The 22,817-nt window shown below is 38.4% G+C and overlaps 4 protein-coding genes across 5 annotated transcripts in view; 3 read left to right on the forward strand and 1 right to left on the reverse strand.

The window, feature by feature from the left end:
• On the forward strand, window positions 1-11,722 carry LOC128676453 (uncharacterized protein). Its single transcript, XM_053756577.2, has 11 exons — window positions 1-234; window positions 1,267-1,327; window positions 1,611-1,702; window positions 1,963-2,118; window positions 2,575-2,727; window positions 3,336-3,511; window positions 4,100-4,207; window positions 5,529-5,744; window positions 6,117-6,237; window positions 7,018-7,162; window positions 7,569-11,722. The coding sequence occupies exons 1-11, from the start codon at window positions 145-147 to the stop codon at window positions 7,763-7,765; spliced, it is 1,515 nt and encodes a 504-aa protein (XP_053612552.1). The 5' UTR covers window positions 1-144; the 3' UTR covers window positions 7,766-11,722.
• Window positions 11,706-22,817, reverse strand: part of Ced-12 — a 24,928-nt gene continuing 13,816 nt past the window's right edge. Inside the window, exons 1-2 of one of the 2 annotated variants that reach the window (XM_053756551.2) lie at window positions 14,972-15,192; window positions 11,706-14,761 (exon numbers count right to left, since the gene is read on the reverse strand). In XM_053756551.2, coding sequence (XP_053612526.1) covers window positions 12,537-14,750 — 2,214 coding nt within the window. In that variant the 5' untranslated portion in view covers window positions 14,751-14,761; window positions 14,972-15,192 and the 3' untranslated portion in view covers window positions 11,706-12,536. Of the gene's footprint in view, window positions 14,762-14,971; window positions 15,193-22,817 lie in introns of those variants that run through there. The other variant, XM_053756550.2, reaches the window with a different exon arrangement.
• On the forward strand, window positions 16,171-21,567 carry LOC135309866 (spondin-2-like). The gene is made up of 10 exons (XM_064436461.1): window positions 16,171-16,507; window positions 16,757-16,968; window positions 17,343-17,534; window positions 17,670-17,876; window positions 18,146-18,403; window positions 18,725-18,893; window positions 19,417-19,513; window positions 20,149-20,323; window positions 20,668-20,788; window positions 21,491-21,567. The coding sequence occupies exons 1-10, from the start codon at window positions 16,294-16,296 to the stop codon at window positions 21,565-21,567; spliced, it is 1,722 nt and encodes a 573-aa protein (XP_064292531.1). The 5' UTR covers window positions 16,171-16,293.
• The window catches only part of LOC128676452 (spondin-2-like), an 8,605-nt gene continuing 8,435 nt past the window's right edge, over window positions 22,648-22,817 (forward strand). The window contains exon 1 of the mRNA XM_053756576.2: window positions 22,648-22,774. Within this exon, the coding sequence (XP_053612551.1) occupies window positions 22,753-22,774 (22 nt within the window). The 5' untranslated portion in view covers window positions 22,648-22,752. The remainder of the gene's footprint in view (window positions 22,775-22,817) is intronic.

Here is a 22,817-nt window from a genome sequence, read left to right on the forward strand (position 1 = left end):
TCAATCATTATTGCTCCGCTCATACAACTCACACACATAAGTACACCTAAAATGAGAAATTGTATCAAATAATCTTTTAGCCATAATAAATTGGCTTAATTGAATTAGTTTCTAATCAAAAGAGACCTGCGAATAAAAATTAAAATGGTTCGGAGTATATTCATATTAATTTTAATCATCAAAGCGTGTTTAGGTTTCTCTGATGTTGGTAAATGGGATTTACCGCTTAGCGGGGTAAGTAAGGATGTTTTAGCATTTTTGTCCATACTATTTATGCACAAGATATTTTTGCCATAGTACTCGCGATCCTTGGCAGTCTCTTCATGCGGAGACAGAATAAATACATAGGTAGCTTAATAGGTACTACTACAATGCGACGAATAGGTAGGCGATCTGTTAGTCATGCCTTGCCACAATATTTGAAGCTTTCTCGAAGTTTTTTCGTGTACTATACGGTTTCGCTTGGGTTCTGCAGTTATTGCCCCCAGGACACATGAATTCCACCTCTGTTTCTCCTATAGATATTCTCGTATACTATATCAGGAATAAGCTATGAACAACATCCAATATCCATACTTCCGTAACAATATTATAAAATGTGAAAATGTTTGAATGAACAAACACACCCAAAATGGGCAATGGCTTTATTTTTGTCTATTGAATAGAAAAGTGACATAGGCTATGTTTTACTGTGGACAAAGTTTTCGTATACATATAAATTTTCAACATATATCTTCAGGATCAATGCAATGTGTCAGTTTAGTAACTTATGAATCACATCAATGTTATCAGGCTACATGAAGATAACTTGCTTATCTAATCTGTTCTCTACACACTGAACAGCACATATTATATTTTTGTTTATTTATTTGGTTCATAATATTCTCACATGCACTACAATACTTGCATAATATTATAACTTAGACTATTGTGCAAACTTCCTTGTTATTATTTGTTATAATCAGATATAAGAATACAAAAAAAAAACAATTGTTAAGAAAATCTCTTAAGAAATATCTTAAGTTAATCCTGTTTTGTAGTGCTAAGAGATTATAAATATTTTTACAGAATCTTGCCTTGGGGCTAATAATATTGTCATACACACACAATACACCAGTTCTTTTTTTAAATTGATGAGTTTTCATTTCTGGACTCATTTATCAACACGCAAATTGAAGTTGGCAAGTTTGGGGTTTTTAAGAATTTTGCAACATTCTAGTCTATATTATCTGTTGTTGTGTTGTTTAACAAGCTCATTTATTTCAGAACTCCTGCACATTTGCACTAGCAAAGTCGCTATTCAAAGGGTCAAAACTTTATGTAGTGTGTAAGTAAAATTAAGTGCTAATATGTTAGTATAAGAATGTATATGTATACAGACAAAATGTCAGTTTATAATATTTAAGGAAAAGATAAAGTACCTTTTCTTTTGGAATGTCAAGTTAAAACAGTAATTCCATAGGACATGTATTTGAAAAACATCAGATGTTTAAAATGCCAACTACCATATGAAGTGATGTCCTGGAGTATGCTCAGATGAGAGAGATCAGAATAAATATTTGAGTTAGGATTGTTGTATACAATTGAAGGAGCTCAGCAACCTGTTTCAGTACATTGCGGGGTTGACGAGGCGACAGTCTCATTGAACTATGAATGGACGCCTACGCTGTGCTCCCCCGACTACTTCCATTATTACGATCAGGTATGGACAACTAAGCCTTTATGCACAGCCATTCTCGATGATTTAACATTGCGAAAATTTTGCTCTTATTCACAGTGATCTTTTTTTTTTTAATCCCCTAATGACTATAATGGGGTGAAAGTTTGTATAAAAATCGTCATTCTAGCATATATCTTATCACTAAGTGCACCCTGCCGCGTTACCCACTTATTATTTAAAAATACTATATATAACAAACTTGATGAGAGAAATTTGGTTAAATTAAATGTGTTTGTTTCTAGGAAATAATCGAATGTTCGGCGACGAGCGCTCGGCCGATTAAAGACCTTAACTCGACGGAGTACAGTAACAAATTCCCGTGCCACAGTCGGATATCATACAACATGTTATCTGGCACTTTGTTGGACAAGAAACCTGAAGACGTTTCGTATGCTAACGTAAGTTTGTTTAACGTATATGACGCGTTGTCTGGACTACTTTCACAGCCATGCGGCCTTCGAGCCTAGGGGCCACTTTTATGTTTATTTTTTATACTTTAGTCTTTTCCATGGATCATTAAATTCATAAATTGTTTGACAATTAACTATGCCTGATGAAGACCTATTATTTACCTCCGGAACGTCTACTTTTCCGTTTGGTTGACGTGACGTGTGGTTCCGTCTTAGAATAAGATCACTCCATATCTTTTCGTGGATGTCGTACGAGCCGACTAAAGGACACAGCCTTGGCAGCTCAAAAGCAAGTATATTGCATTCCCAAGGCTGATCTTCAAAGGTTTTAGGTTTATTTTTAACACTGACGGCGCCCGCCGTCACAACTCTGTGTAACCGTAAACACGCAGAGAGTTTGGTAGAGAGAGAGAGAGAATATATACGTACATTCCTTGGTGGCAGAATTTCGACCAGCCACTACTGACCGTGGACACGGAAGGGGTCTACGAGTTCAAGGTGACAGTGGTTGGGGACAAGAAATTCAACGTCTCAGTTGAGGTCCGGCTGGAGTCTCCGTACGGGTACCTGTCTGCTGCCATGTGGCCGCTGCTTGTGGTGAGTCAATCGACCGTTACATATGCCTTGCCATTATCTAGAATAAAGTTTTTTTATAGGGCTTCATCTAGCGAAATGAACGAGTGTTACTAATTTAAAATGTAAATCCAAATGCGGACGTTTTCTGGCGTGGAATGTGTATCTTGTATATCATATATCTTGCTTGCCGTATTATCATCTGTAATCGGTGTAAACATTTTTTTTAATTGTCACAATTTATTTCGGTAACGAGACAGATAATCGAAGGTAGTCTGCTACGATTCAGAAATGGGATGAGGCAGAGATTATTGCATTGCTTCACATTTGACAGCTCACTTCAATATTAAATCGCTTGACGATGGGACTGGGTGGATGCCCCATAATGTCAATGGCCACGAAAGTGACAGACTGGATTCAGAATGTCAAAAGACTGCCAAGTCGTCCACCGGATGCAATGATAAACTGAACGAGTTCAACGAAAATTGACACGATATATCGCTGCACCTAGCGTCGTGAAAGAAATAAATTGAGATTTATTTTTATAGTGACAAAAATGACAATAACAACGATGGTGACGATGTTCACGATTGTCACCGCCCCTGGAGTTGAGACAAACAGTTGTATTGCAGTTCTTCGGCGTGATGTGCGGCGTGTACACCGCGCTGTGCGCGCTGTGGCTGGCCGTGTGCGCGCTGCAGTGGCGCGACCTGCTGCGGATCCAGTACTGCATCGGCGGCGTCGCGCTGCTGGGCATGCTGGAGAGCGCCACCTTCTACGGCGTCTACTGCTCCATCAACAATACCGGGTGACTATATGTTCATTTCATGTGACAGGGACGGAAGATAAAAATAAATAATAAATAAATATATTAGTACAAACCACACAGAATGAGCTAGCCCCAAAGTAAGTTTGAGACTTGTGTTATGGGATACTAACTGAACGATACTATATTTTATTTTATACATATATAGATAGATACATATACATATATAGATAGATAAATATCCAAGAGCAGGGCCAATCAGAAAGAGATCATTTTCCATCATGATCCGACCGGGGATCGAACCCGGGACTTCTCGGTTCAGAGCCAAGCACTTTACCACTGCGCTACCGAGGTCGTTAATTTATATAGATAAAATAAAGCGCGTCCGATTTAATGCATCTAGCGAAGCGTTAGATGTTTAAAAAATAACACCGCTCTTTATGCCGGCTCCACGATGTCATTGAACAGTTTTCCAAACATTGGCGGATTCTGTATACATTGCTGGTTTTTCATTGCGATAAATAAAAACGCCTTTAACTACGTAATCTTCGTATATTCGCGTCGACATATGAGTTCGGCGACTGTGTGGAGATGGCATTGAAATGTTAAAATTGGTGTGTATTTGTGCAGGTATTTCAACTTGTCGCTATACATGCTCGCGGAGTGGCTCTCGATCGGCAAGCGAGCGCTCGCGCGAATGCTCGTCATCATCGTCTCGCTCGGCTTCGGCATCGTCAAGTGAGTGAACATTATAACACATCGACGCTCGTACACTTGGCCATTAGGCATCCGCAATACTCAAAGCATTACAAGATACAATTTTACTTTTGATTGTATTAGAATAAAAATATAATTCTGTTTTTGTTAATACATGTGTAAGTTTCCGAATAAATAAAAGTACACCCGACGTTTTATGATGTCGTTCCTGGCTCATGATATGGTATAGTGTGTTTTGGCATGGTAGATGATTAATTAAAAAAAATGGGATGTTATAGTTTGACCGTTAAGTGTAGTCTGTCTGTACAAATGAACAGATTTGAATGCGGTTTTTTTTTATTTGATAGCTAATTATTAGATATATAATGCGGATATGTTTGATCAAAATCGGTTGAGTCATTCAAAAGTTGTAGCGAAATGAATATTGAAAGACAGGGTTTTTTTTTTAATTTGTCTAACAAATAAACTAGTATGTTGCCTAAATGGATTTGTTACACATGTCACACGTGCTTTTTAACTTATGAAAATAATAATGACATGAAATAATTCTGGAATCGAGCGTGAATTGAACCCGCGCCCCTGTCTGTCCGGGACAGTGCTTTTGACCACTGAGCAATCGAGAACATGCAGGTTCGGCCGAATTAATTCATCTCTTTTGTCTTACGCCGACGTACAATATTTTCATTAGAGAGTAGTAGGTACTCTTAACTAATCAACATATCCCACTGTTACAAGTAACTCACAATTTACACTCAGCCCACTGCCACTTCTCCTGACGCTTCCGGAAATATTTCCCTAAATACTTCTGCGGCAATAACGACGCGAGTGAGCATTCACACTCAGCCTTCATATTCTCTCTCTCTCTCTTTATTTATCAACTCGCAAAAATGGCTGACGTCGATCTCGTCGAGGTTGCTGGTTCGACAGCATTATGTCTGATCAGTATAAGTAATTCCATATTACCTGCTCAATTTAATAAAGTTCTAAAAATGTAATTGTTTTTTTTTCTGTGTGCGCCGGGCAGCGGCTGTGACACGAGCAGTGACAGCGCGAGTGACCTATAATTTACATACTTGTGCTGCCCACTGGGTGCTCACTCCCCCGCCCCAATAGCGCTGAGTGTAAATGTGGCTTAAGAAATGAGATGAAAAAAATCTGGAATCATGCTTTTTAACTTGTTATTGTCAAAAATGAGTATGTACGGGAAGATTGTGTGAAACTTAATACAAATTTCAAAATAAAAAAGCTGGAAATTGGAAAACACACTCTTCATAATTATTGTTAAAGAATTACCGAGATTATAGTATGAAATGGTCGTAAACACAATAAGAAACGCCCCTAGGCCGCGATTGGGCCCGGCGCTGCAGCGCGTGCTGGCGGCGGGCGCGCTGTGGTTCGCGCTGAGCGGCGCCAGCGCGTGGCTGCGACTGCAGCATCGCGCGCGCTCCAACCGCACGCTGCTGCTGTCGGAGGCGCCGCTGTCGCTGCTCGACAGCGCCATCTGCTGGTGGGTCTTCGTGTCGCTCGCGCACACCATGCGCACTCTGCAGCTGCGCCGGTCAGTCTCCACACAAACATTTTCAATGTAATTAGGCCTTAATGATAGCCACGTTTAAGTGAAACTGTATTTGCTATCTGATTTAAAAAATATATATCTCTACTACCCAAGTTTCAGATGTGACACACATTAAAGTATAAATTTCATAATAAAAGAATAGGACTACTCTAAATCCTCCAATATATGTCGTACAAGGCGACTAAGGGACACATGCTTGACTTCTGGCAAGCAGGCCAAGTCTTCAATATTTAATAGTAGTTATTTGTTTATATAATCGTCTTTTACTATTACTTTTCCACGACGACCGTCACAGGGGCGTCACAGCTCCGAATACAGACAGAACGGGTTGACAGTACAAATGATACGTTTCAGAAACGCGATCAAACTGTCGTTGTACAAGCACTTCACCAACACGCTGGTGTTCGCGGTGATCTCGTCCGTGGTGTTCATGCTATACTCCATCAAATCCTACAGGGTCCTCGACTGCATCACGGTAAGTTTAAAAATGCTTTACAACTTTTTTGATATATAAATCCTGTATTTTTATTTTTTGAAGTGAAAACTTCTGCACTTTTTGTGATGGTATAAAATGTTAAACTCGCGTCAGGACATCGAAAATTCGTAAGACGTCAAAAATGACCAACGTTTGTTGACCGAACGAGCGAATCGAACGAGGTCTACAATTTGACTTGTGGCAAAACACATTTTTTGTATGTATGTATATTTGTTGTTGTGTCAATAACTTTCGATCTAATTTTAATGAAATTTAAAAGGTATTTGATTTGGGCAATCAGATTGTATCGTGTGGAAGGGGTTTCAAACCCCTTCCACTTTTGACTGAGCAATGCCAAATCGGGCAATACTGACCACCCAATGACCTTGAATTTCATATTCCCTCCACACGACCCAATTTGATTGTCAATCTAATCAAATTGGCCATAAAATTGGGTCGTGTGGAAGGGGTTTTAGGTCCATACATAACATCTGTGTTTCGACGACCTCGGTGGCGCAGTGGTAAATTTCTTGCACCGAGAGGTTCGAGGGTTCGATCCCCGGTCGGGTTATGATGGAAAATGATCTCTTTCTGATTGGCCCGGGTATTGGATGTTTATCTATATATTTATTTGTTACAAAATATAATATCGTTGAGTTAGTATCCCATAACACAAGTCTCGAACTTACTTTGGGGCTAGCACAATTTGTGTGATTTGTCTTATTATTTATGTATTATGTTTCATGTGAATAAACATATCATTTATTCATTCGTTGTAAGGATTGGAAGGAGGTGTGGATGGACGAAGCCTATTGGCACATGTTGTTCTGTGCCGTGCTGGCGGCCATCATGGTGCTGTGGCGGCCGACCAACAACAACCAGCGCTACGCCTTCACCCCACTGCTCGACAACATTGAGGACGATGGTATCATCATCAATCAATCAATTAATATATATAAAACTCTTCCGTTACTCACTGACTAACAGTCAATCTAAAGCCGAAACTAGTGGGTGTAGGAAGCTGAAATTTGGTATGTAGGTTCCCTGGGGAGTGTAGGTGAGCACTGAGAGAGGATTCTTGGAAATTCCACCTCGAAGGGGGCGAAAGGGGTGAAAAACTTTTATATGAAAGTTCTACACTGTTGAAGTTAGGGACTTGAAAATTCGTATTACAGTTGTTTACAACAAATTAATGAATATGTGTTACAGATTTTTCTGAAAATTAACCCTCAACCCCTTCAAAAGGGGGAGTGAAAGATTGTATGGAACTTAATACAAATTTTACTATTAAATCACAATAGTTAGTAAAGGATATTTATTGATCGTTGCAGATGAAGAGGAACAGTTCGTAAACGACGCGTACGGCGTCAAGATGCGCGGCGCCGCGAGCGCGGACGCGCGGCCGGCGCCGGCGCCCGACGCTGACCTGCGCTGGGTCGAGGAACACATCCCCGTCTCCTCGCTGCCCTTGCTCGACTCTGACGAGGAATTGATCAACACGAAGTTCGAAGTTTCCAAGATGCAGTGAATCGGTGATAGTGACCAGTGAACAGTTCGGTGAACTTCCCAGTGATTTTTATTGAGACAAAGAAAACTTAAGGCAACGTGTTTCTCATCTTGTGTGTTATTACTGATGCCACACTATCGCCGGTAAGAGTACCTATTACTCTGATGAAAATACTGTACGTCGGTGTGAGACGGAAATAGATGAAATAATTTAATAACTGGCATTGTCTCGATAGCTCAGTGGTTAAGAGCCACTGTCCCGGAGATGGGTTCGATTCCGGCTCGATTCCAGAATTTTTTCATCTCATTATTATTTTCAAAACAATCGCCGAACTCGGACAGATGCCGACGTGAATGCAAAAGCACTCATATTTGCTTTTATTTAACACAATGAAAAACCAGTAACGTATGCCGAAAGCGCCTAGTTGGACGAACTGGTGCGCGATGTGTTCCCGGCATAATCAAATTAAAGGTGTCAAATTTTATTCGCCTAAAAGCATCTGACATGACATTTTTACTACTACTTATCACATATACACACAATATTGTGGCAAGTAGTCGCATACACTAGTCAAACAGTGGGTAGGTTTCCTGACGATGTTTTTATTCCGACGTCGTAAAACCTGGCACACGATCAGATAGATCTCGGTTAGCTGTCCCGTTTCTTCTCGTATATTTCTAATGCGCGCTCTTATATGAGCCAAACGAAAGATGACGGATGTCTATAGTTTTCTTTGTCTACGGATTTTATCGAGTCGAAGTGGGCCTAAGACTGCCATTTTTTAAATGTACGATTTAAAAACATGTGATTTCAATTAGTGTAGTTAGTCCTACATTTGAAAAATTACAGGTTTGGCTTCATTTCGTTTGTAATAATCGATATTGTATGTATTGCTATTTTCTATTGTGTATTTTTAATGTGTAATTGTGATATTTTTGACTTTCCTAAATTCATTATTAAAAAAATGGATAGGTATTTTTTGCTGGAATCGAATTTGGATATATGCTGGCTTGACAGTTGTTTTGAAGTTTTTTAAATATATTATTGTCCTGAGCTCAAATGTCTGTTTAATTAAGTGTGGGTATATTTATTTTCTTTTTGGAAATGGTTATGTTGGTACATACCTAATGCAGCACGTGTACAACGGAATTATTACGCATGCGTACACGCGGACGTAACGTATACACATTAGGTCTGCACCATTATTTAAATAAAATTAATAATAGGTTTTATTTCATCAAGTTGTAGAAACAGTATACAATTTACACAATATATAAAATGCAACGGAATTTGTCATCACTTCGCTGCTTTCTTTTTGGAAGTGGTAATAAGTAGTATATTTAGGAATTAATTCCATCACTCAAAATAAAAGTAACTGCTCGTCTTCAAAATATATATCAAAACATACATACAGTAGGAACTTATATCGTGAATAAAGTATTGATTTAGTGGAAACTGTTACAAATTCAAAGATCAACGTTTTTTTATAGGTTTTCGTTAAAAAGAAGCGTATTTTCTTTTACAATAAGAATTCGCTTCAAAATTTGAATGATTTAACTGTGACTGTGTTTTCCTCACAGACCATTTAGTTTTCTATTTGATGCAAAATTAGGTACTTATAAGACATATATTTTAGAGGCTTAACTTACTTGAAAGTATTAAGAATACAGAATAATGTAATGTTCGTTCGTTCTACTCTCTCATCGGGGCGTCTTCCGGGTTACTTCTACAACCGTAAACCGTTGGAGCCCTGGCTCCACTCTCACTATCGGCCATGTTATTTTATAATAGTTTATTAATTGAAAAGCGTAACTATTTTGAAAGTTCAGAGAGACGAGTGATCTCACAAACGAATTCCTTTCATGTTAGTTTGAGTTTCTAACCTTGTGAAAATAGTATTGTGTTAGTGTATATAGTCAAACCACAAACTTGACATAAATAAAGAAGTAGTTACGTACCAAAAATGGAGAACAGTTTTAAAGTATACCTACTACAGCAGGCCTACCATCAACTTTTACATAACGATTCCAATGCTACTCAGTTCAATTTAGGAACCTAAAACGAATCGCATTCATACAAAAAATTAAGTCGATGGTACGAATTTGCGATGCAGGTCAGTTTAGGTCGTAAAGTGGATCGCGTTAAGTGATGATGGTAAGCCCCAGAAATTAATAAGAAAAAATAATTTATTAAAACAATGTGGATCGATGGAATGTAACATTTATTTCTTACTATTTACGTGTAATTTGTCATCACTTTGCTGCTTTCTTTTTGGAATTGGTAATAAGTAGTATATTTAGGAATTAATTCCATCACTCAAAATCAAAGTAACTGCTCGTCTTCAAAATATATATCAAAACATACATACAGTAGGAACTTATATCGTGAATAAAGTATTGATTTAGTGGAAACTGTTACAAATTCAAAGATCAACGTTTTTTTATAGGTTTTCGTTAAAAAGGAGCGTATTTTCTTTTACAATAAGAATTCGCTTCAAAATTTGAATGATTTAACTGTGACTGTGTTTTCCTCACAGACCATTTAGTTTTCTATTTGATGCAAAATTAGGTACTTATAAGACTTATATTTTAGAGGCTTAACTTACTTGAAAGTATACAGAATAATGTAATGTTCGTTCGTTCTACTCTCTCATCGGGGCGTCTTCCGGGTTACTTCTACAACCGTAAACCGTTGGAGCCCTGGCTCCACTCTCACTATCGGCCATGTTATTTTATAATAGTTTATTAATTGAAAAGCGTAACTATTTTGAAAGTTCAGAGAGACGAGTGATCTCACAAACGAATTTCTTTCATGTTAGTTTGAGTTTCTAACCTTGTGAAAATAGTATTGTGTTAGTGTATATAGTCAAACCACAAACTTGACATAAATAAAGAAGTAGTTACGTACCAAAAATGGAGAACAGTTTTAAAGTATACCTACTACAGCAGGCCTACCATCAACTTTTACAGAATGATTCCAATGCTATTCAGTTCAATTTAGGAACCTAAAATGAATCGCATTTAAACAAAAAATTAAGTCGATGGTACGAATTTGCGATGCAGGTCAGTTTAGGTCGTAAAGTGGATCGCGTTAAGTGATGATGGTAAGCCCCAGAAATTAATAAGAAAAAATAATTTATTAAAACAATGTGGATCGATGGAATGTAACATTTATTTCTTACTATTTACGTGTACTTTAGTATTATAAAGCATTACCAGAATGTTGTAGTAATGTATATTTGTTTTATTATATTTAAATATCTAACAGACCGAGCTGACAGAGAGTGGTCAAAATTTAATTAGTTTTCAAAAACCTGACGACTTCGGTTGCGTAGTGGTAAAGTGCTTGCCTCTGAACCGAGACGTCCCGGGTTCGAGCCCCGGTCGGGTCATGATGGAAAATGATCTTTTTCTGATTGGCCCGGGTCTTGGATGTTTATCTATATATGTATGTTATAAAATATAGTATCGTTGAGTTAGTATCCCATAACACAAGTCTAGAACTTTGGAGCTAGCTCAATCTGTGTGATTTGTCCTAATATATTTATATATATATAATTACGCCACCAGATATGGGGTTGTATGCCCAGTTTCATCCCATTGTCTCTGGGAAGGAATTGAGCGTAAACACAACTATGTACCCCAACTTTGTTCACGAATATGAAGGACACAGGAAGGGTGCAATTATGGAATTTTATCGAAGTAGGGTCGAAAATGTTCAGTATTAGCCTATGAAAGGTGCGTGTGAGGAGACCTCACCGATTGCAACCGTCGTCGGTCCTAGACACTCCACTAAATATCTATTGAGCAATCAGAGCTGCGTTCGTGGTATTCAAAAACTGATTATATTTCGATCACTTCTATTGTATGAGACAGGTCGTCCAGTCAGGAATACATTTTAAATAGTATGTGATCTTGAATGTAAATATGTTGTTACTAAGTATATGAAAAAAAAAACGAAATAAAGTTATTCACTTAGTCATATCTTTTATTTGTACAAATAAAATACCTTTTAAATATATTTTGTTCTTTAGACACGATCTTTGGTATATAAAATATATGTTTCGTGAATGGCCTCAGAAGATAAAATAAATTGGAAATACAATCAGTCCGACTACATAATATGATACATACTTTACAATCTAACTAAATATATCTAACAACTCATCATAGTATTCAATATCGGACAGGCTAAATCCTCAAATTGCCTACAAAGTATTTTAGTTTTTCCCCTATCTACATCCCACTTCTGAGCAAAAGCTTCACACGTTTTTGCTAGCCAATTAAACAATAGTAAATTGCCAAAGAAATTACGTTGTTATCTCATCATTATGCTAGTGTCGTCCCAACGCGACGGGGCGGAAGTCACGTCTGATACTAACAACTGACTGCTAGTTGATATTAGTACAGTCAACAGCACATCAACCTAAAATTCAATGCAATCTCGCTGCTATTACAGCGCCATAAAGGTTCATGCAGGGTAACTTGATGTGCTGTTGACTGTACATAAATCATTTTCTTAAAAAAAAAACCTGATTTATTATTAATTTGAATTATTTTAAAATTATCTATACAAAATACTGAAAAAATATCTCGGTTACAGCGCCATGTCATTATTTCCTTATAAATAAAATTAAGAAATACATCCTGTACCACCATTTTGATAATAATATTAAAACATTGTATACAGTTTAATAAAACATAAAAAATTGATCAAAATGTCTTAATACATTGATAAAACTAATAAAAATAATCTTAAATTGTATGTACTGTTTCAGTAAAAAAATTACAACTTAATTGTTTTCATAATAAAAATTGTAGTCATCAGGCTCCTCTGGAATATGCGGAGGGTCCTGTGGAATGTCAATGCCTTCTGCATCAAGTAACCTAACCTTAATATCCATAGACAACAATGCTTTCAAGTCCGACTCAAAAGACTTGCTCAACATTTTTTCTTTTAATAAAGCATTGACGCCGTCAGTCCAGTAGTCAAAGATCTGCTCATCAGGTGCCACAAAGTCTAGTGAAGTCAACTCAGAAGACTTCAGAATCAAAGAGAAAGCTAAACTTGGGGTTATTTTTCTGCCTTTCAAGTCTCTCATGTGGGGACAGTCTTTGCCAACAACTACACATTTAATCTCAGCCACTGGAAGCTTGTTGCCCAGTTCTTCCAAGCTCGGAGTGCTTTTTTCATCACAGTCTCCATAATGCAATACTTTGTGATTAGGTGATAAACGCACAAACCAGAACTTGTCTTTAGTTCTCTGTGGCCGTGTTGTAGAGTATTTCTTAAACCTCGTCCCTCCCACTAGAACCCCTAGCCTCTGTTGCTCTATCAACTCAATAATTTCTGGTGTTATTTTCTCTTTCAGCTCTACTATTGGTCTTGCATGAGACTCCCACACTTCTCTATTTGTGCGCTCCTGTTGCCAGATTTGTCTGATATCCGGGTAAGTCAACTGGTTGATCTTTTGACGAAACTTGTCAAAACTCTTTGGGGATTCTGATAATGCCCTGCTTATCTGTTCCTTAACTACACTGGAGACCTTGACAAAGTCCTCTGTAGTAGCTTTCATCTCTTTCCATGTTTTATTCAGTAGGACAATGCAAATGCAGAATAATTCCTCAAAAGGATGGTCATGGGTGAAAAATAAGGGGTGATAAGTTTGGCCCTGTTCACTGGGGTGCTCCCCAATGTGCAGAATGTCACATAGAAGTTTCACCAATTCCACACTTGTCTTTCCAAATGGACATTCATGCTCATCAGCCCTGCAACTATTTTCTAGGACAATTTTTGTGTAGTCTTCTGTATAATTTCTAGCAAAATATAACATACAATCTAATGCTAAGACTCCTGGTGGGACTTCGTTAAAATCTTTTATTGGATCAATTTCACATTTAAAGCCAAGTTTCTTAGGATCCTTTGAGAGACTGCCCGGTTGTCTTCTTGTAGCTGCCTCTATATTGAAGTGGGCATCATTTTCAAAAGCGACTTTTCTCAATTCCTTGATTTTGTCTTGTGACTCCTGTTCATGGTAGTCAGCTCGCTGTCGCATTTTCGGCTCCAGCAGTCCAAGCATTAGTGTTTGTAGAATATACAGTTGGTGAGATAGTTCAGTGCCCATGGTATCTTTGGTAGAAGTCTTTGAGAAGTCCCCAGGACCAATAAGATTCTCAAAAATTACATTACGCACTTGTTTTGAGGATAATGTTGCCGCTATTGTTTTCTTTTTAATTGTGTCAGCTTTTGAAAATATTGCATTAATGAGAGCTATTGCATTCTGTTGGATGACACTATCTTGATAGGGATTCTGCAAATGGGACACCAGACTGGGAATTGTTATTTCTTTTTCAACATGTGATTTTTTACCAGAACTGTTGAGCACAATGTTTTCCAGTATCGAGAGACAAGCTTGAATCACCTTGGGATCCTGTGGGGTCGCTTGGTTGTTAATGAAACTTGCAACTCTATTGATGAAAGGATTCTCAAGAATATCCCACGATATAATTCCATGGTCCATGAGTTCCACAAATGTAACCAAAGCATCTTTGAGGGCATTCCCTTTAAATCTACCTGTTTCAATGGTGTTGATAATGAGTGACAAACCTTTTTTATTGATAAATTCAAGTGCAAAGGTGAGATCACTACTCAGTGTTGCCAGTTTAGCCAAAGCTGCTCCTTGTTCGACCTCATTACCATTTTTTATCTTTGCTAAAATATCCTGCACAGTTTTAGCAGGAGACTGTTCTAATCTTAAAACAAGACCATTTTTTATCTCATTGCGATTTTTCTCTGTGATATAGTTCTGGTTATTTGTCTCTGAAAACTGTAAAGCATAATTTTCAGGGTCTGGAAGACCCCACGCATTGCAGAGTAACTGTATGATACTGGATAAAGGCTGAGTTTGGTCGAATTCAATCAACTGTGCCACCTTTTCTGGCGCATTGAGCATTTCCACTGCAATTTTTAGGATAGTGGAATCCTTCTCTCTCGTCGCTGACGGCATCTTGATAGGTTCTGCAGACATTTAAAAAACCATTGATAGTAAACAATCACAAATTTCTGTAACTACCACGCCTCAAAATTTGCGAAGCGCTATAAAAGGTAGCGAATACAATATCGAGTGAACTGTTCGGATCACTGTAACATAATCATCCTAAATCACAGAAACTAATTAAATCTCGTGTATTAATAAAGAAAACTGGATAATATTGATAAAAATATTACATTTAGCTAGCCATTTATCAATAGATAGGTACAACTCCAAAAGCACTGCAGATGCAGAATGATAATGAAATGACATGAACATGACTGTCAGATCTGACTTCAGTCCCTTGTCACACTGACAGTTGATTGAAATAATGTTTTTGTGTAATGCCGAGAATAGGGAGTATTATTGCACATTTATCCTGCCAGAGTACAGCACTGTATGTTAGGTACACAAAAGCTTTGCCGCCTTTTGCTATGTCGATTAAAACGTTTATTTTAGAGTACTTTATTAATCCTTTCATTATGTAAGTATTAGTTTGTGAAAATATACAACACTGTTGCATATTCGGGTGCCGAAATATTGGGAAAAATCGATTTCCGTAACATAAAAAAAACTTCGAAAACTATGGCACGTTGTAAAATTTGCGAGCCAGTAAACGGTCGAAACGAAGCTCGGAACACTTCACACACGTGAAGACTTATTAAAATATGGACTTCATACAGATAAGATCTTCAGTCAAAATCAAGTTTATATCAGTTTATGACCACAGTTGATGCAATGTTTGTGTACCTTAGTTGTACCAGTAGCGCCATCTGCGCTGAGCTTTTCGTAATATTCAGCTGGAGCCCTATTCAGCTGGTTTCTTTGGGTTTCACAAAACAAATAACAGAATCAAATTTATAACATTTAAGTAAAATCAGAGTAAAATATAGGTAGATATGTGTACTTTATAATTAAAATAAATTCAATTTAAAATCGACGAGAAGATTCGTTTTGTATAAATTTGTTCTTACGATGCTTTCATGTTCAATGTTTTCATTTCATCTGATTTAATATTGAAAAAAGAATATTGAAATAAAATTTGATATTTTTTTGTTTGGTCATGCACATAATAGACAGAACTAAATAAAATGACGAAACCACGTATTTGTCGTTTATTTCTTTGATTCGGGGACTCTAGGGCTATTTATTTGTGATGTTTTCTATAATACATATTTAATACATTTATTACACTATTATAATACATTCTATATTTACATATATAATACATTTCTATAACACATAATAATATTAAGTACCTTCCGTCGGTTTACGGCAGACTTATGAATAAATAATTTCAACATACCAAGTACCTAATTGTGAAATTTTGCACTAACTATAAGTATGTAGTTGTACACTTGTAGATACATTACATTCCATCTGAAATAGGACGATCAATTGTCCTAAGTGGTCATCTGATCTGGGATAAACTAGAGAGATAAACGATACACCCCGTATTAATGTCCTCAGGCCAACAAATAGATGGTTTCATTTCGATGTAAGTCTCGAACGAAAAATCATGACGCAACAGCATCAAACTTCTGTTTTGAAAATGCAACAAAGATTGTTGAAATTATTATTTTGGATAGTTTTATTTGTAAATTATACTAGAGGATTTCGCTGTGACAGAAAACCTTTCGGGACCACTTCTGTGGCTTCAGCTCCCGATGGGAGATTCAAACTACAAGTTGTGGGAACAGACAATACATATGTACCGAATCAATCGTACACTGGTAAGTCGAAATTTATACCAAAATTTCAATTAGAAATTGAATTTTCAAGAATCCGCTGCGCTACGCGCGACTTGGTTAGGAAATATGGGATTAAAGTAGGCACTTTTCGCGATTCCAAGTCATAATTAAACAAATGAACCAAATTCCATCGTAACTCGTAGAGAAATCCAAACTTTCACAATTATGAAATTAGTAAGAAGTAACTAGGTAGGTATAGCATGTTAGCATGTAACTGCTCTGATTTTTCAGTTCAAATAACGGAGAAAGACGGGGAGTCCCAGTTCATCGGCTTCATGATATCGGCTGAAGGAGACCTGAAGCCGGACCCTCGCAGTCCCAGGCGGAGCGTCGCGCAATTCCCTGGCGTCCTGTCCCCCGCAGATCCCATGTCGGCCAAATTCACTGACCGCTGCCTGGGCTCCGTCGAACAAGCCTCCAATTTGCCCAAATCATTAGTCGAGGTAGTGCTATTTCGTGACAATATTAATGCAGTCCTAAGAAGCCTTCCCACGCAGAAAGTACCCAGAAACTTGATTGCAGAATAAAGTTTTCGAAGGGTGTAAATGTCCTCCATAGACTTCCATCTCGCGTCATTGGAAGCCACTTGGAAGCGGTGCACCGAGCTTCACCCTGCGGGTTAAACGACTTAGTATAGCTATGGTTATATGTCCTACACTTGTCAATAGGTGCTAGGGACTTTTAGTCCTAATGATCTAAAACATAAAGATGTTATTGAGCATATTCCTAGTGCCGGCCGACTGAGTTTTGTGGTCTGCTACGGTTATCTAACCTATTTAGAATTTAAGAATTATTTCGCTTCTTTGAATTTCTTTAGATCCGTTGGGCATCGCCCCCAGCAGGAAGTGGCTGCGTGACTCTCCGCGCCATGGTGGCTGAGAATGAAGACACATGGTACATAGACGGAGCTCCACTGTCTCGGAGACTGTGTGAGGATTTACGACAGCCGGATGATGCAGCCCCGCAGATCAATGAAAACTGTGAAGTTTGCGGTGAAGCTAAGTATGAGGTAAACTCTAATTCAACATGTGGTAATTTAAACATGGTGGCCAGATAACTTTAAAGACTTTAATGCCTATTATATAACGAAGAGACGGAATAAGCGAGATAAAGAACTTAATCTAAATCATCAACGAATTCACAGGTGGAATTCACGGGAATGTGGTCCAGAAACACGCACCCACAGCAATATCCCGAGAACGACTGGACTCCTCAGTACAGCGATCTGGTGGGGGCTTCACATGGGACTCAGTACATCTTGTGGGCCCCTGGTAGTCTGGTCAGCGAGGGCTTTCGGGATTTGGTCGAGCACGCCAACTCTAGTAAACTGGAAGGGGAGATCGTGGAGAAGGTAACTTTAAAACCTATCTGAGGAAGAAAAGTAACAATTCAAACTATTGAATGACTTTGGCGTGGCTGACTTCGATATATGCTTCTGAATCAATGAAGATTTCTCTTGTAATACGTAAGGTGTAGTTTATAAGTTAAAAAAAATGAATACAAAAAATGTGGTAGCGACCGGTGTGGATTCGTATTTGGTCTACCAAGTAAATAAATCTTAGTTTTGTAGCCTTTGCTTTTATTCCATTGAACAAAGAAAAAGGTTTACTCAAATTTCAGATTGGCGACGATGTGCGCACATTGATAAAATCAAAAGGTCTTTCCTATCCTAAAATGAATAACCCGACGCACGCTATCTTCCGCACTGACAAGAATCACCATCTCGTCACCGTGGCTGTGGGCATCGTGCCTTCGCCTGATTGGTTCCTGGGAGTGACCAGGTTCGACCTCTGTCAGGAAGACAGCACGTGGCTTAAAGATCGGGAATTGTATTTGTTCCCTTGGGACGCTGGGACTGACAACGGCGTGTCTTATGAGGTCGGCAATGTTACATAATCTGAGAAATTATTTTGAGTTTGTAAATCACTATAACTGTGACTAGACATGTACTTACCTATGTACAGTATATTTTCACATTCTAAACGCCAAACGCTTGTTCTCTGACTATATACGTGGAAGACAAATTGTGGTTAAACGGGATTACAGGAGTACCTAAGCATTTGGTCTGTGGTTCCAGAGATAGTACTATGGAAAACAGACAACGGATGTAATGGGAGTTCGATTGCACCTAGTGGGTACCAAAAAAGTTATGGATATGATTGAAAATATTCAGGATGTTTAATTCCATTTATCTTTCAGTCTCCAAAGAGCCTAACGTTTCCGCAAGGCGCCGTGTCGCGCGTGGACATGAACTCTTACGACAGAAACTCCCCCTTCTATCAGATCGACATCAAGGACTTACACCCGTTCGGCAAACTGCGGCTGCGACTCATTAGGACCTACCACGATGAGTGCGAGAGCTCCACAGGTACTCCACAGGAGATTAGCACGTTGAAACAAACAAATGCTGACGAATGGTAACCACGATAGGTATGCTTCTAAGGTCTCACAACTTGGGATGACGAAGACCGTGCGAAGTGGAGTGAAGAATAAGTAGGAAATCGGGAATCGAGCTGAGGAATGAACTGGGAAATCTTTCGGATTAGAGAGAGAGACAAACACGCTGACCAACTTTAAGATATTTAATTATTAAAGTATAGCGAGCAAAATTATGGGCTCTCACCATCCTCAACACCCTTTGGCCCCCGCTTCCTCACCTCGATGCTCACAGCGCTCGCGCCGCGGCTCAGTGGAAAACTAGTCCGTAAATGAACGCGAATCGGCGCGGGCGTGTTCCCGCTGTATCGCCGACGCACGCTCTGTTAGCGAGCGAGGTGTCTTTGCAAAATTCTATACTTATGTGTGGCTACCGGATTAAAGTGTGTTCCCGTACTCGGTGTTTACTTTAATCCCACACTTCGACCCGTAATAAAAGTCTATATTATTTACAGAAGAGGGTGATACATCTACAGAAGAAAGTGGCAAAGAGGAGACAGCAGCAGAGCCCGAGGAACCCTCCAGGTATCAAAATGGCGACCACGTCGAGGGGTGAGGCTTGCCTCTTGATCTTCTTTAATATCCTATCAATATACCTAAATGTAAAAGTTTGTGAGAGAGAATGTATGAATGAATACACATTTGTTAATTTTTACGAAAATTGTCTGGCCGGATTTCAAGGCGGGGCACAAGTAGAAGTTAACCTAACACATAGGATAATTTTATCCCGGAATTGACAGCCACGGGCCGTAGCTACTTTTTACATTAGAATAACTACGTACATACTAAGGTAGGTACATCAGAAATAAAAACTACATTAAACATTTCAGAAATCCTCCCTCTGAAGTTGCTGGCATTCTCTCATCAGCTAGAAAAGAGTTGATGGTTTCCAAACGGCTGAACGCACATTTTCCAAACATGGCTCTTCGCTACACTCTCGATTAAATTGTCTTTCAAACAAAAAACCTAGATCGAAATCGGTTCAGCCGTTTGACTGCTATGATGCCACGGACAGACATACACAGACACGTGTTAAAATTACATTCCTTGGGGGTTAAAAACTTGCAGTTGTGTGTTTTATCCCACGTTACCTATATGTCTAATATATGTCCTGACCTATATGTGTAATATAATACTTTTGGGTCATCCAGAGGACTTACCTACTTACTTATTGATACAAAATTCAGTGAACAGCCAATAGTGGAGGACCCAGAGGTTTCGAAAGACTGCCCGATGACTAAGTGGCAGGATTGGAGCGAGTGCAACGGGAGGTGTGTGAACGGGGTGGTGAGGGGGTACCGCTGGAAGGAGAGGTACCACCTCGTTGACGGAGTACCAGTTGAGAAGTACAATGTTGGAGATGTGAGTCTTTATTATCAAAATTAATATTTCCATTGGTTTGTATGCGAAACCACAGACTTATACAATCTGACTCATGTGTAGTAGTTTTCATCGACCCCCACTTGAATCCGGTGAAGGAAAACATAGTGAGGAAACATGCATACTGGTTGATTATAAACTTGTGTGTGAAATGGACAAGGCAATGGCGAACCATTCCATTAATAGTGCCAAGAAAGTCGTTGTGTTTCATTCGTTAGGTCCACTATCCTCAGCCATAAGAAAATCTAATTGTTTATCAAATATTTTAGATGGATTTAGAGTCACTTTCATTCGATCATATATTTCATTTCTAACATTTTTTATAGAGTTGGCGAACTCCAAGAAAGGAAGTTCCTCAAAAGTGCAAAGACGAGAACCCTGACTTTGAACAGGAGGAGTGCGAGGACACCTGTGACGAGAAGCCCAAAGAGGAACAGATGCCTACAGGCAAGACTTTCGATTTATTAGTATGTATACTCGGCGGATCAAAAGTAGACCAATATCTATTATCTGTATGGGTTGTCAGAATTCAATCAACTGACTTCTGAAGTCCTGACATACTAATTGACTGTGCCAATTATAAACAAATATGGATTTAAGACATATCATATAAGAGATGACAAGTCTTTTATAGGTGGTCATACATATACTCAATATCAAATGCTTTTAGTTACCAGGCTTCGGTCGTAGATCACCTTGGGGTACCATGGATAACTTTATTAATATCCAAACCAAGATATAAACCAGTCCAAAAAGGATAATTTTCCATCATTACGTGAAAAAATCGAAACCGAGAACTTACAATACAATACTCTTTATTGCACCAAAAGCGAAATTAACAGAAAAATTATTTAGGTTAGGCTTAGGTTGAGATTGAGAGGCAACCAAAAGTTCATCGTCGTTCGGAACATATGACGATGCTATGCGATGATTCATGGGCTAACTTGTTAAATTTTATTTATCCAGCAGAAATAATACAGATTAAGATATCAATTGTATCGATCTAACTTTGATGCGGTAAATAAAAACTTTCATACAAACTAGGCAATGTTCGTGCAGTAATAGTGTGCGTGGTCCGCATAATGTTAGTTGACGGTAAATTCTTACATGAGATATGGGGTTTAACCGATGTTTTGTTTGCTGTTGCAGTTGGTCGCCAGGTGATGACACGCATAGTCCCAGGGAACACCTGGTCTAAGAAGAGGGACCTCACGGTGAGGCACTGAGCTCTCAACTCAACGCAATGAATTACTCCAAAGTTATATTAGGTTGCCAGGAAGAAATGCTAACAGCGATAAGGCCGTCATTTGCACAATTTATCTAAGTACATTAATGTTTTGCTATGTGTATTGTCTACTTATGTATACTATGTAACTAATTTGTGCAACAAAGTATTATTGTATTTTATATTATTTTTAAGCAAAGGTTTATTTTGTTTTAAGCAATTAGGTATGTAAACAATATATTTTTTATAATTATTTTACAACAATTAAGAAATCATAATTAAAACAACTAGTTTAATTAAAAATATATTTTGTCTCACTAATCCAGCCTAAATACTTAGGTTAGTGCCTAAAATGTATATGTTGAAATGTATATATGTATGTTGAAATGTATATATGTATGTTGAAACGGTGGTGGTGTAATGGTTAAGACGCCCGCCTGTGGATCGTAAGGTCGTAAGGTTCGTATCCAACTCGTGCCATATGAGTTTGTATACCAATCTGATTCATATACATACATAGTTTTCATAGACCACCACTTGCTTCCGGTGAAGGAAAACATTATGAGGAAACCTGCACACTGGTTGACAGTTTAGTTCCCTAGTGTGCATGCGACTACCTGCCACGGTAAGTAGTCGTAAAAGTCGTGTCAGATGACTTTACTGGCAACTTGAATAAAATCTGATACCAGTGTCAGCAACAACGCACTCGACATGATGAGAGCCTAAAACAGAATACCTATGAGTAAAGATGCTTTGGGTATGGATGGAATACACTAAGGAAAAGTATAGTTATTAGAAAAGCAGATGGTTTAGGAAAGGTTGGCCAGGGAAACAAGGGGAACCTGGATGATCGATGAATTTGAAATTGCGGATCTATTATGATTATCCATAACCGGCGAGCGTGCTTGGTGTAGGCAGATGAAGCGAGACAAATCTGTTAGAATATTTTTATTTGCCTGTTTTTAAATAACTGAAAAGCATGACCTCCAGGTTCAGCAGTAGGTTAAAGCTATACATGGAATATTGTTACAACAACGTATAAAGTTAACAAACCAAATTGGCCTAATGAGATGCAATTTGAACCGCGTCACTTTGTCCCCATATAATTGGTAAACGTCCCAGTGTGTGCCGACAGCTGGACACTTTGACTTCTGTATTTTTATTAATTTTCGGTGAATTTCGTGACATGTTTTCTAATCAGCTTTTTGGTAAGTATACTTCTCTTTCTTATATCTACGCAGTATAGTTTAT

Source organism: Plodia interpunctella, chromosome 16 (genome assembly GCF_027563975.2).
Source record: "Plodia interpunctella isolate USDA-ARS_2022_Savannah chromosome 16, ilPloInte3.2, whole genome shotgun sequence".
NCBI classification, from domain to species: Eukaryota; Metazoa; Arthropoda; class Insecta; order Lepidoptera; family Pyralidae; genus Plodia; species Plodia interpunctella.

What these genes read in the sequence shown, in the direction of transcription:
- LOC135309866 (XM_064436461.1), top strand. Translation starts at nt 16,294, where the DNA reads ATGACGCAACAGCATCAAACTTCTGTTTTGAAAATGCAACAAAGATTG. An exon ending in GCGGTGAAGCTAAGTATGAG is followed by an intron (nt 17,535 to 17,669) that starts GTAAACTCTAAT and finishes ACGAATTCACAG; the next exon opens with GTGGAATTCACGGGAATGTG. An exon ending in TGAGTGCGAGAGCTCCACAG is followed by an intron (nt 18,894 to 19,416) that starts GTACTCCACAGG and finishes TATTATTTACAG; the next exon opens with AAGAGGGTGATACATCTACA.
- LOC128676453 (XM_053756577.2), top strand. Translation starts at nt 145, where the DNA reads ATGGTTCGGAGTATATTCATATTAATTTTAATCATCAAAGCGTGTTTA. An exon ending in GGGTCCTCGACTGCATCACG is followed by an intron (nt 6,238 to 7,017) that starts GTAAGTTTAAAA and finishes ATTCGTTGTAAG; the next exon opens with GATTGGAAGGAGGTGTGGAT. An exon ending in CGACAACATTGAGGACGATG is followed by an intron (nt 7,163 to 7,568) that starts GTATCATCATCA and finishes TGATCGTTGCAG; the next exon opens with ATGAAGAGGAACAGTTCGTA.